At 37.0% G+C, this 14,894-nt stretch overlaps 1 protein-coding gene across 1 annotated transcript in view; it reads right to left on the bottom strand.

Moving 5' to 3' along the window:
* Window positions 1–14,894, bottom strand: part of LOC128579414 (ankyrin repeat domain-containing protein 36B-like) — a 171,198-nt gene that overhangs the window by 16,432 nt on the left and 139,872 nt on the right. The window contains exons 22-27 of the mRNA XM_053581525.1: window positions 14,707–14,777; window positions 12,198–12,275; window positions 11,360–11,453; window positions 4,455–4,480; window positions 4,288–4,369; window positions 780–853 (exon numbers count right to left, since the gene is read on the bottom strand). Coding sequence (XP_053437500.1) covers window positions 780–853; window positions 4,288–4,369; window positions 4,455–4,480; window positions 11,360–11,453; window positions 12,198–12,275; window positions 14,707–14,777 — 425 coding nt within the window. The remainder of the gene's footprint in view (window positions 1–779; window positions 854–4,287; window positions 4,370–4,454; window positions 4,481–11,359; window positions 11,454–12,197; window positions 12,276–14,706; window positions 14,778–14,894) is intronic.

Raw genomic sequence — 14,894 nt, 5'->3', positions numbered from 1 at the left:
TTGTTACCCCAAGAATAATGAGCCCCGTTACCAAAGGCCTCATTCTTTTTTTTTCCTTTTTTTATTAAATCATAGCTGTGTACATTAATGCAATCTGGGGTACAGTGCGCTGGTTTTATAGATAATTTGAAATATTTTCATCGAACTAGTTAACATAGCCTTCATGGCATTTTCTTAGTTATTGTGTTGAGACATTCATATTCTGCATTTAGTAAGTTTCACCTAAGGCCTCATATTTTATGATACAAACTCTCTTCATAGACACAATATTTATGACTCAAATCTCTCCTTCAATATAGATACTGAAGTGAGTTAGGGATCACTAGGCATAAGAAATATTTAGCCTAAGCATTACTGACTGGCAACATAAAATTGTAAATTTGGAAACACTGTGAATGATTATTCTTTTAATGTACTCAGTGGCCACCACTGTAAAATTGTTCATAAATTCTATTGCTTAGCAGTATGATTAAACAGCTGATGTTACCTTCCTTATCACATAAGAAATTTATAATACAAGGAATATAATTATAAAAATTATAAAATACACAAAATCCCAGAAAAACACTTGCCTCTATACCAATGGCAAATTTATCTATAATTTATTATTTATTTTAAACTTTGCAATAGTTAAATGGCTATTTAAAATTTAATATCAAATTATAACCTATCAATTCTTAAATGCTAGTCCAAATTTTAATTTATTTTCAACTATTCTATGTTACCAATGCAAATAAAACTGTAATTAACCCGAAAATAAAATTTCAATTTTTTTATACCTGTGGATGATTATTTTTGCTTCCATCCTGCTTTTCTTCTTTTTCCTCTGATATTACCATAAAGTCTTGTTTTGCTGTCAAAACCATAAATTTAGTTAATATAATCTACTTAGAATGATCCAATAAAAGCTATAGTGTTTACAAAAGAAGAGAGAATTTTTTTCATTTTATAAATTGATAGTTTAAATGGAAATTAATCTTTAGAAGAGTATTTATTTTCTTATAAAAATTTTCAAAATACACTCATGGAGGCATTAGATGTCCCCAGATTCAAGGCATACCAACATCTCAAATATTCATTCCTCCATTTGTCTACCCAACATAAACGAACAAAATTTAAAATTATCATAAACATATGAAGTATCACTGTATACTAGTCTCTACTTCATAATTGTATGTTCAAAAACATCGCCTGTGTGTTCTTTATATTAATGGTTCACACAGTTGGCGTTGCTTTTCATACCTTCATCAGTGTATATCCTGTTCCTATGTCTGAAATGTTCTCGTCTATTACAAACCCACGGCTAATATTATACTAAATGAAGTAAAAGTGAAAGCTTTTCCACTCAGCAACTGGAAGAAGACAAGGTTGTCCTCTATCACTACTAATCAGGATGAAAGTCCCAGCCAAAATAATCAGGCAAGAGAAGGAAATGAAGGGCATTCAAATGGGGGCAGAGGAAATGAAACTCTCCCTCTTTGCTGTTGATATACTTAGAAAACCCCAATGCCTCAACCACAAGATTCATAAAAGTGATCAAAAATACAGTAATATTGCAGGATACAAATTCAATGTCTGCAAATCAGTAGATTTTGCATATGCCAATAATAGCCAAAATGAGAAGTAAATCAAGGAAATAATTCCCTTCACCGTACTTCAAAGAAAATGAAATACCTTGGAATATACCTACCAAAAAGATGAAACACCCTTTAAAGAAAATTACAAAACTGTATGAAAAGAAGTAGCAGAAAATATTAATAAATGGAAGAACATACCATCTCATAGCTGGGAAGAATCAACATTGTTAACATTTCTATACTTCCCAAAGCAATCTACAGATTCAATGCAATCCCCATTAAAATAACTTTGTCATACTTTACATATTTGGGAAAAATAGTACTTCATTTTGTATGGAACCAGAAAAAATTCCAGATAGCCAAGGGGGAATTCTTAGTAACAGAAGAAAAGTCAGGGTATCAACCTACCAGACATTAGGCTATTCTACAATGCCATCATAATGTAAACAGCATGTTACTGGCAAAAAATAGAGACATAGACATCTAGAACTGTATAGCAAATCATGAAATGAAACTAATATATTATAGCCACATTATCTTTAATAAACTATACAATAACATACACTGGGGAAAAGAATCCCTATTCAATAAATGGTGCTGGGAGAAGTGGATATCCACACGTAAAAGACTGAAACTAGTCCCGCATCTTTCTCCACTCACTAAAATTGATTCAAGATGGAGAAAGGATCTAAATATAAGGCATGAAACAATAAAAATCCTTGAAGAAACTCTGGGGAAATCACTTGCAGTTATGGCCCTGGGGCAATTGCAACAAAAGAAAAACAAATGTGACTTAATTCAACTGAATAGCTTCTTCACAGCTAAGGAGAAAACAACCAAAGCAAACAGACAACCAGCAGAATGGGAAAAGATATTTTCATATTATGAATCAGACAAAACCTTGATAAATAATTTGGGCATTGTGGTAGGTGTGGTAGTTTCAGTTACTCGGAAGGCTGAGGCAAGACAATCGCCTAAGCCCAAGAGCTGAAGGTTGCTTTGAGCTGTGACACCACAGCACCCTACCAAGGCAACAAAGTGAAACTATGCCTCTTGAAAAAAAGAAAAAAGAAACAAAAAAAAATACTTTGATAAATAGACTCTACAAAGAACTCAAATTAAGCAACAACAATAAGAGCCAACAATCACTTATATCAGTGGGCAAATGAGATGAATAGAACCTTCTCTAAAGAAGACAGATGAATGGATAAGAAAAATGAAAAGATGCTCATTGTCTATAATCATCAAAGAAATGCAAATCAAAACCACTCTGAGATATCATCTAACCCCAGTGAGAATTGCCTACATCACAAAATCTCAAAGATGTAGATGCTGGTGTGGAAGGGGAGAAAAGGAAACACTTTTCCACTGCTGCTGGGACTGCAAATTATTACAACCATTCTGGAAGGAAGTATGGAGAATCCTCAAATAACTCAAACTACACCTCCCTTCGATCTTGCAAACACATTACTGGACATCTACCCAGAAAGGAAAAAAGAAATAATTTTATCATAAGAACATTTACACTAGACTGCTTACTGAAGCTCAATTTACAATTGCCAAATTGTAGAAACAACCTAAATGCCCACCAAACCAGGAATAGATTAACAAGCTGTGGTACATGTACACCACAGAATACTATTCAGTCACTAAAAAAGATGGTGACTTTACATCTTTTGTATTAACTTGGAGTTGAAATACATTCTTCTTAGTAAAGCATCACAAGAATGGAAAAGAAAGAAAGCAAGGTACTCAATTCTATATGAGGACAATTAATTACGGGGTGGGGGATTTTGGGGGTGGGGGAGTTGGGGAACAGAGAGAAGGAAGCGGGGAGGGTGTTGACAGCTCACAGTGTGTGACACACCTCTTGGGGGCGGGGCACAATTATAAGAGGGACTTTACCTAACAAACGCAAGCTGCATAACCTGGTCTTGTACCCTCCATGATTCCCCAATAATAAAATTTTTAAAATGAATAAAAAATAAAGGCAAGGGGTTAAAAAAAGAACCTGTAGCAATTTCTTTCTTTCTCTTTTCCTTTGCTTATTTTTTTCTTTTTTCTGTTTCATTTTTCCTACACTTTCTTTCCTCCATCCCTTCCTCTCTCTCTTTTCTTTCCCTTCCTCCCTCCCTTCCTTTCATTACAAATGATGTGAGAAAGCCACCACAACTAGTTGTGTAGAGTTTTCACAGTGAATTTGTTCAGTAAATATGAAACAACCATTTAATTTTTCTCATATTGCTGCTTTTATTATTATGAATCTCCTGCTTTATACACCTAAAATACGTTAGAAGAAGAGCAATCTTAAAAAAATATTTACTGAGTTTTTGTTTTACTCACTGGAGAAGAGTAAGGATGATCATCTAGTGAGAACTATACAGTGTAAAAAGGTTTTTCAAAACAGAAGACAACAAATGCATTTTTAAAAGTAAATTTCTATAAGACTCAATGAACAGTAAATAATGACATTTTATAATAGATTCCCTGTGTACAGTTATGCTTAAAGTCTTTTAAATGGGGATTTTATCCATATATTAAAATGTCATGGCCTATGGAATTAAAAAAAAAATGTTAACATTTGTTATTAGTAACACTTCAATATTCTAACAGATATTTTAATAAAAATAATTCATAGTAAACATGGCTATATAAACTTTAAATTCTGTATTGCAATGAAAGGATTTTTATCAAAGAAAAAAACAATTACCTGACCTGGATATTTTCACATTCTTCCTTCCTACTGCTTTCTTCAGACTGGAAACTGTCATGTTAATAGTGCTCTGAATAGCCTTGAAAACACATTGTAACATAAATAATGAACATTGCACACAATGTGCCATGAATAATTCCAGATGAAAAAATGAATATTATTACCTTCAATGGATGTTTCTTAAAAGACCCTAAAAAACAAAAGGAACATATAATCAATTTAAATGACAGTAGAAATGCAAATATGACAAAGCCAAACATACATTCATGGAAAGTTTCTATTGAGCTGAATCCTCAAGTAAGAAAATAATTTAATTACTTTAGGTTTTGGATCATTCTATTATTGTTATTATTTTTCTTGCTGCTGACAGAAATATGTAGAAGAAAAATAGGAATATAATATACAATAAGCAGCTAAGATTTCAAAAGAAAGATTATGTTTCAAATAAGAAAATTTAAATAGAAAACTGAACGTATGCCAATGTGAGCAGTGATCTTTAATCAGAGGAACAAACTATAACCCTAAAAGATAAATAACAAGGCTGATGGTAGAAGCCTATGGGATATCTTCAGAGCAACACATAAGAATTATTTATACCATTACGCTATAAGTTCTTCAGTTTGTCGTGTTATTTAGGAAGGACACAGTTGGGATCACAATTTAGCTGAATGTATACTGCGTTTCGTGTTTTTAATTGGCAAGCATGTATATATTCTTGTAGAATAACAGTAGAGAAAAATATTCACATTTTCCCATGCTCATGTGAACTAAGAATAGGACTACATGTCTTATGTCCTCTAGTTTTGTCATTTTAAAGACTTTCATTGACCCAATCAAGCGGTATATAGGATATAATGGAGAAATTACATAAAATAAGCTGTCATTATTAAAATATTTATCAAAAAGGAGAAAATGAATACCATAAAATTAATACAAATTTCATTAATAACCACCATAATTCAAGATAAATGGAAAATTGAAAATAAAAAATTCAAGAAATAACCTATATAATTTTATCTTTTCTAAAATTTGTTTAGTGGAGTAGACATATCATTTTAATGGCTTAATGACTATTTCTATGTCTTAATGACTTAATAGTTATTTCTTTTTTAAGTTTAAAAATTAGCAAATTTTAATAATATAAAAACATCAGCAATCTCCCAAACTCACGTAAATCTTAAATAAGAAGAATCATAAATAGGATTATAGATTGTATGTAATACAATATTAATGGAATCTGTACGTTTAAAAAATACTTTGACATGCAGTCAGATGGATATTTTCTAGATTGAATTAGATGATATCTACCTGAAGCAATGTCTTTTATTAAAAAAAAGATTGAAAATAATCACAACACGGAGCTATTTCTTATAAGAAGATTAAAGAAAAAACAAAGTTATCATTTGGTCAGCAAGTGATCTTCCTACGTACCCTCCTAATGGAATGGAAATCCTAGGCAAGATAATAGCTAAGTCCTTTTTAGGATACCATAAGTTCATATTTTTTGTTTCTTTAGCTATCTTACAAGTCCTTTCCTTGTAGAAGTCATATAAAGAGGTCTGACACTTACAAGACTAATATCATCTGCTACATTGTGTTCTGTGTTCTTTAAAGTGATTGCAAGTTGGGAGAGAAATTCTGCTGATAAATTCCAGGTTTTGAATATACAACCACTTATCTATATTTGTTAATATCTTTAAGGAATTTCATCTCTAAAATTGCCCTAAATGAGCATTTATGTACATTCAGGTTAATTTGCGTGTTTGTACTTGATACACACACAGAAAAGATGCTATATCATCCACATTTCGTGCATTCTTGGAACTGAGTTTCTTCTGTCTTCCATGAAATTCTGTTAAATAATATTGCTTTTAATTACATCTGCAATCTTCTTAAGGACTCTACCACAAAGAGTATTGTGTCAGGCATTGAAAATTTCATTAACTTTAGTCAAAGTTAATATTCCTATACTAGTATAATTTTTATTAAATCATAGCTGTATACATTAATGCATTTATAGGGTACAGTGCCTTGGTTTTATATATAATCTGAAATACTTTCATCAAATCGGTTAACATAGCCTTCACCATACTTTCTTAATTATTGTGTTAAGATAGTTGTACTCTACACTTAACAGATTTGACATGTATCCTTGTAAAATGTACCATAGGTGTGGTCCCACCAATTACCCTCCCTCCACCTGTCCTTCCCCCTCCCCTCCCTTTCCCTTCCTCTTTTCCCTTCATCTTGGGCTGTAGTTGGGTTATAGTTCTCATATGGAAGTGTGGGTGCTTATATATTGGTTTCATAGTAGGGTTGAGTGCATTGCTATTTCTAGAAAATAGCTAGTTCTGAAAATAGTAGTCAATGCTTATATATTTAAATTAATTTCCAATTAACTAATATTAATGAAACACAGATCTCTAATGACTGATAGTTATGGAGCAATGAAATGGGTTATTGTGGTTTGTCCCAAATCTAGCACTCTCTCCTGCCTCTAGAGATATCTGGAGCCTAATCTTACCTCTGAGTGCAAATCTGCTGAATCTATCTGCAGTGAGTTCTCTCTTGTTTTCTCATCATTAACTGCATTGTTACCCAGCTAACACCCTCTAGCCTCCCTCTGTCCCATTTAAAATGCCTATTCCTTTGCAGAGTGACCTTCAGATTTAAGGTCTCCATTCTCCTGCTGGATCATCTTCATCACGTCTTTTCTCTTAGCAGAAATATATGATATCTATTATTTCAAAGTCTTCATTTCTTTGTTCCGTGCCCTCTAGCTGGAAACATGCTCAGACATAACAGAAAAACAATGCTTTTCCTTGATTAACACATCATGAAAGTGCTCTCCAATGGCTCTCTCTATAGATTTCTCTACAACAAAGTTTGCACACTTGCCACTCAGGGTGGCCCAACAACCAGCAGCACCAACATCACATGTATAAAAAATGCAGAAGCCCATGCCGACTAAATCAAAATGTGCATTTTAAACAAGATTCCCAGCACAGTTCTAATTTGACAGTTCTGATCTATACTGAGTGGGTATAACACATAACTTACCTGAATTTACCTATTTAGAGTCTAACCTCAAGTTCTTCCCTATCACATCCTCCAAATAGAAAGGAAATCAAAAATAATACAGATTTCAGTGCAATCTTCATAAGGTGAGAGATGCCCTGAGCACTTGATAGATACAACTACTGTATTCTTCCTGCTTCACAAACCTTCAATTACATGATAAAATGCTATGAAGTACCATCACTTTATATGACATGAAATTGCAGACACGTACGGCTCACCTTCTCTGCTTCCACTCCTCCACACTACATCCAACAGCTCTGCAGGACCAGGGCCCTCAGACCTTAATGCCTTCCCAACAGGGAGAAACATAGGAAGAACAGGGAAGTTTGTGCTACTTCTCTGAGTCATTTTGGCACTGGAAGCTCATTTTATTATATTCTTCTCACCTAACACCTTGCTCTACCTTTTTAATTTTTTTTGAAACGCAATTGCTTTAATTGCATTTCAGCAGGGAGCCTCAACACCATGTAGGGAGGAGAAAATGGGAAGGTCTTGGTTTCTGAGTGCTTTTGGCTGGCCAAGTGTGGCTAGACACTGGGCAGAGGGCCTCCCTCTGCTGGGGCATTGTCTATCCCTGGTCAGTGACAGAGGGCAGCAGGAGTGCTCTGTAACCTTCCTGCCTAGCCTGGACCTGGAAAGAAACAAGCTCTAGCCTTCCTCAGCAAGGCTGAGGTAATTGACACCCCACCCCAAGGGCATCTTCTCAGCCTTCTAAGCAGGAAAGAGTTTGTGTGCAAATTACATTGTAAAAACAGATTTTCACCTGAGGCAAACCCAGATATCCCCTCTGCTTAACACGCCAAGCCCAAGACTGGCAAGTAGCACAGAGGAAGGTTAGGTCCTTCCTGTGCCATTCTAGGCCCAGAGAAACTGAGAACCCACCTGTTATCTGGCCCCCGGGCTGTTCAGAATGCCAGCCTGCCTCAAGTTCTGACTGTCCCCCTCCTCTGGCCCTCACAGTTCAAACAAGGCCTGGCAGAAAGAGGGTTGTGTTCAGTTTCAGGCATACATATACCACAATTTATTAATCCATTCATGGGTTGATGGGCACTTGGGCTTCTTCGATGACCTGGCAATTATGAATTGGGCTGCAACAAATATTCTGGTGCAAATAACTTTGTTGTAAAATGATTTTTGGTCTTCTGAATATATACTTAGTAGAGGAATTGCAGGATCGAATGGCAAGTTTACTTTTAGTTCCCTAAGTGCTCTCCAAACCTCTTTCCAAAAGGAACATATTAGATCTTGCATTCCCACCAGCAGTGCAGAACTGTTCCCTTGTCTCCATATCCATGCCAACATCTGTAGTTTGGGGGATTTTGTGATGTGGGCTACTCTTCCTGGAGTTAGATGATATCGCATACTGATTTTGATTTGCATTTCTCTGATGATTAAAGATGATGAGTATGTGTTTATTTGTCTGTAGGCCATGCACCTGTCTTCTTCAAAGAAGCTTCTGTTCAAGTCTCTTGCCCACAATGAAATGGGATCACTTGTTCTTTACTTATTAATAAGTTTGAGTTCTCTGTGGATTCTGATCACCAAACCTTTGTTAGGAACATAATCTGAAAATATCTTCTCCCATTCTGAGGACTGTCTGTTTGCTTTACTAAGTGTGCTCTTGGCTGTGCAGAAGCTGTTTAGTTTGATCAGTAATATATTTTTGGTGTTGCTTCAATTCCCTGGGGGGTGCTCCTCATAAAGTATTCTCCCAGGCTAATTAACATATTGTTCTTAGTATAGTATCTCAAGAATGGGAAAAAAAAGTATCCAACTTACTCAGTACTATTAGGAAATCAATATATAATCCCCCACACTTTTACACAAATGATAAAACACAAATATAGCCAAGATGACAGAGGGAAGAGGAGGGAGAGGGGAGGGAAGGGAGGATAATTGCTGGGACCTCACCTATGGTGCATATTGCAAGGGTACATGTTAAATCTATTAAAAATAGAGTATAAATGCCTTAACACAATAATTAACTGAGGTGAAGGCTAGTTTAACCACTTTGATGTAAGCTTTCCAAATTCTACATAAAATCAGCACATTGTACCTAAAATAAAACAAAACAAAACAAAATAAAGATCATTGAGAGAGAGAGAAACAGGTGTGTGCCATGGAGGCAATGGAAACTGCTGCCCTTATACCCCAAATCAGCCTCACACATGCTCGGGTGGTGTGGCCAGCCCTTTCCCTTGGTCCAGTCTCCCCTTTGGAGGCAAGGAGCGGGACCGCTTCCTCCCTTTCTTCAGGCTGTTGGCCAACAGCCCCTTGAGGCTGGCTTGGCTGTCCATGGTAGGCTGCAGGCTGCCCCCTGCACCCTTCTCTGTTCACCAGCACAGCTGTCACAGGGAGGGGGTCTTGGCCTCGCTGCTGTCCCCCTGGCTGGGTTTTGGCTTAAGCAAGATGAATCTGTAGAGGAGGGCCATTTCTGAACTCGCCTGGGCTGCTGCATAGCCCTCAGGAGTTAGCTGGAGGCTTCAGCCATGTTCTGCTAATCTGTGTTGTGGTGCCAGTAGCATGCGGGGCAGCAAGGTGGTGGGTGTGTGAGGACACGAGTAATGTTCTGTTTCCTTGTTAAGCAGCCTCACATTCTTCTCCATCTCCAGCAAGACCCACTTGTGATGCTTGGCGATGGCCAGTGTGGCACTGTGGGCCCGCTGGTAAATCCACTCCCGTTCCTGTGTCTAGAAGGTGCAGAGCCCTTCTCCAGTGTTGCACAAGCTGCCAGCCTCAAAGGTAAAGCATGTTGCGTCCCAGTCATAGAGATGCAATGAGACAAGCTTCAGACTGCTGTGTCCCAGAGGAAGAAGCTGTTCTCCTGGGTGATCTGCAGTTTGCACTCACCATACATGTCCAGGTGGGGGCAGGGAGGCAGGAAGATGCCATGCGCCCCTGGGGCCAGGAGGTCAGGCTCTCCCTGACTGGTGTCATTCAGCCGACCCCAGACACTCCACAGATAGTGCCTTGCACCACTCTTCAGCCTCCAGCTCTGGGTCCCAGGTGAAGACTTGTGCCCAGTCATTGGTGAATGTGATGGCTGCTGCCTGCCACTAGGTCTCCTTGGGAAGCCATTAACATACTTGACATTGCTGATGTCAGTCACCTTGGGGCAGCCTCAGAGGTGCACTGACGTCTCATCTGGATACTTCTCCAGCCACAGGGGCCCCTTGTTGGAGTATTTGCAGAACACCAGGCAGCACCGTCGGTAGATTCCCAGCTTCCTGCTCTTCATCATGTGGCCTTGCTTGAGAATGTGACTGAAATCAGTTTCAATGGTTTCTCCCCCATCCCTGGGCATCAGGCTTGGTGAGGTGAGGGGAGGGATGTCCAGGGCCCGGCTTGGGGCACCTCAGATCACCACTTCCAGATACTCCTCTTGCTGGCCACTCCTGACCTTCCCGCCTCAGTATTATTCTAGCAGCTCCTTCACCAGGCGCCTATTGGGCTCCAAGCTGGGTCTGGAGCCTGCTGGGCGAGGTCTCAGGGCAGGAACATGCCCGCCTAACTGCTGGGGACTGCCAGAGCAGGCAGGGTAGTTACGGAGATGCAGCCAGCAGGCTCACGCTCCAGCTGAGACTCCTGCTCTACCTTTTATTTAGGAAGTATTTTATTGCACCACCCTGACATTACATCCATCTGCTCCTTTTCTCTCCTTGTACTCCCTGTACTGTCTGTCTGCTTTCCCTATTCTTCATCCCCTTTTGTAAACCTGTCCTCTTCCTGATTTCCTGACTTTGCTGAGCTCTCAAATTGTATTGAAATGGGACTAAAGCTTCAGCACCTTTAGTCATACACTGTATTTCATCTTTACCTGTTGCTAACACCTGAGAAGAGATACAATTTAACACTATTCGCTTCTTCATTTTTTTTTTTTACTATACATTTAATAGGTCATTTTCCTTGGCATTTAGAATATGTTGGTGCTCATGTTTATCAATAAACATTTTTTCAAATGACTTTTTCAATAAAATGCACTGCTTACCCTTTACTTGTTTGGGTACTGTCTTGGTTTCATTTGAATTGCCACTCCCAGAAGAACAACCAAGATCCTCCTTGGTAAGATTCTCTGATAAATTCTGTTAAAAATAACATAAGTATTGAGTTTCAATTACAGTATAATGATAATATGTGGCACTAAGATTTCCTAATCACTTCCTTCAAAAATGTTTGAAATTTCTACTCTAAAAACAATTAATTTTACCTTTAAATAAAAAAATGTCTTGAAAACCAAAGCATTGCAACCTCACATATGCTCTCTAGATGAACCTTACCTTCCACCTGTGTATGGCTACTGATTCTGTAAATGGAGCACAGGCAGCCAAAGGAAACATTAACTCATGTCATATCACAATAAGGAACTATCTTCACCTTCCATAACATTACTTTGCATTCTCCACCAACACAAACAAATGTTGCAAAAAGTTTAATACATGGGCTATCATACTTCTGGCATTACATCATTAAAATATTTCTTACTCAAGAAATATTTCAGTGTTAACACTAGATACCAGCATAATGGGCAACTTTGGAGTATGTCATGTTGAGTATAGGCTCAACAATAAGGCCTTGAAGACATCTAAATGTTTTGTGATACAATTTTTACTGATAGGTAAAATTGCTGAAGAAACAGAAAACCTATGATAAGCAAAACTTGCCTTATGGTTTATGTTTAAGTAAAAGCAAAAGAAGTATATATACCATGTAACTCCTTACCAATTAGGAAACACCTTTAAGAAAGTATGGCAAGGCTTAATAAAAATTGAAGGATGGGAACAGAGAAGACGTCTTCTGGAAACTTCTAAAGTGTTCCAGTCACTTACTTGTACGTTTTCTTCTCTACACATTATAGTAATGAAAATAAAAATCATGATGAAGATGGTGACCCCAGGTTCTGCTTTCTGGTCGATGTAGGAGATAAGAGTAAAATGGTAAAAATATGTGATTAATACAGCGTGACAAAGTGGAAAATCAGAATGGACCAGGCAACTGACCAAGGACAAAGCAGCAATGACAAGTGAAGCATCCACCTCATTTTGAACTTGAACTTTTTCTTCTCCAAACATGGGAATTCTACCGGTAACCTGCCTTCCTCATTCCTGACCCTTAGCATCTCTTGCTGTATTTCTTTCTTCATAAACACATATGCTTTTGATGATCTGTCTCTATATGGTGGGGAGAGATGCAAGTTTTCTGATTCAGGTTCATGGTTTATACATAGTAGCACTGTTGTCCTCATCTGATGCCTCAGGATCATGTGCAGTATGTACTGTTTTTCCTTCCTTGTAAGTGTCTGTAGCAGCAGAAGCACTGTGTCCTTTCACTTGAACAAGCACACACTTCATTTCTTTGTTGTTATCAAGTCAGATTTTGCATCACTAGACTGAAGCATAGTTCTGATATCTAATATCCAATTAATGATGTCTGGGCACCTATTTCTTGCCACTCCACTACCAAACTCTCGGTGTCCCTTGATTTCAACTGTGACTTCTGAGTTCCTTGCTTCTTTTGGTGTCTGTATCTTTTTCACATGTCTCCTCACCTATCTTAAACACATGCCCAGAGTCTGTCCCCATTGTTACAATATTCACTGTATCTTTTTTTTTTTTTTCATTTCCATAAAGTTCAGAAGTTGAGTGGTGAGTATACTTCAGGGACACAAAGTAGGCATGAGATGGAAAGATATTTTTGTGACTGAGGCCTTTTTCTTGAGAATGCCTGAAACACTATATAGGTGCATCGGCCTTTTTCTTGAGAAAATACCTGAAACACTATAAAGATGGACACTCCAGGTGCATCTTTTCCTTCACAATCAGCTATATTATTTTTCAAAATAAATGGTGCTTTTTAAAAATTCAATCTTTTTCATCTTTAGTTTTTTGCTTCTATACTCTGGTACAGGACATGAATGATTTTTTTTTTTTTATCACTAACCATGTGGCTTAACTCATTTGACATGGGATTTACCTAATTTCTTTATTTTCCTTTGCCCTGTTTGATCTGTACTTTCTCATACTTGTTTACACAAGGACAGATATACAAGTATATTCTCTCTACCATAATTCTGATTAATTCTTATTACTTGAAACAAGTTTTCAGATGCAAACATGCAAATTCAATGTGCTTATTTTGTTACTCAGTTGTATTTTCTATCAGGGAGCATTTTTTTTTCCAAATAAATATATCCTTACCAATCATGTGTGCACCAAGTTAGAAAATAAAACAGAAAATTCAAAAATGGAACAGGAAAACACCTCGGATCTATATTTAGCTACTCCCAAATCATTGGATTGCAAATAAAAAGTTAAAAAAAATAATTTTCCTTAGTCTACATGACAGGAAAGTGTGAACTAGTAATTCAGCATTTTCATTATTTGCCTATAATTTCACTGATTATCTATTAAACCTACTAAAATGTATTAGCAGAAGACTTGTAGTACTGCAAAGCCTTCCTCAGTTGAGAAACTTTCATGCATATACCTTTGATAGCAGATCCCTACATTGCTTCTCAGTACTTTCTCTAAAGGTTAACAATGAGACACTGGACAAACTTTACATTGCCAGCAAAGAACATCAACAACAATCAGAAAGATAAGTGAACTTTCAAATTTTAATTCAAATAATATGACATAATATGACCGTGTTATGTTCTGACACAGACGATCTGCTTAAGCCTACGTCTAATAGATTCTAATGTCCTCATAAAACAGTGGGTGAAGGAACCTTGATACCGTTTAAAGATTTCCACAGGTAAGTGAGTTACAAACTTGCTGCTGCATCCTCACAACAAAGTCCCATTCTGCAAAGTAGGATTCTCCTCAGAGGCACAGTCTAATGACCCCATTCCCTCTCTCAACACACACTGAACTGAGTTAGAGGCCACAAGCAGGAAGAAGTACACTAGCTGGCATGAATGACTGATGGTATAAAACTATGCTACAGTTTGGGACATTGGGAATGGTGACTCTTTGAACATGAGTCCAACTCAGTGGCCATCATGGTGAAATTACTCATATTTTCTCTTGCTTAGTAATATGATTCTTTACTTGGCATTACCTTCCTTATCATGTAAGGTTATAAAATTGCAGAACAAGGAAAACACCAGAAACCCTCTACCTCTAGTCCAAGGGCAAAGATTAGATGTAAGTCATTCTTTACTTTTGGAATCTTTAAGTTTTAAACTAGTGAAAAAACTTCTTAAAATTAAATATTACCTTCAGCATATGGATTATAAAATGCTATCCCAGTGGAAATGTCCCTTGGACTATGTCACATTACTCATGTAAATAAAATAATATTAAACCAGGAACTGAAATTAAAATTTGTTGATACCTGTGGGTGGTTATTTTCACTTCCTTTAAGCTCTTCTTGCTCTTCCTTTGATATGGATACCGACTTTAGTACTGTAAATTTCATATATTTAGGTAAATGAGTTGCTTAGAATGATTTCATAAAAGCTATCATCTTTATAAAAATTGATAGAAAGCAAAATTTATTTTTATTTTATAAATTGAGGGTTT

This window comes from Nycticebus coucang, unplaced genomic scaffold (genome assembly GCF_027406575.1).
Source record: "Nycticebus coucang isolate mNycCou1 unplaced genomic scaffold, mNycCou1.pri scaffold_53, whole genome shotgun sequence".
In the NCBI taxonomy this organism is placed as follows: Eukaryota; Metazoa; Chordata; class Mammalia; order Primates; family Lorisidae; genus Nycticebus; species Nycticebus coucang.
The sequence above is the reverse complement of the archived record's forward strand: the minus strand, read 5'-3'. Positions and strand labels throughout refer to the sequence as shown.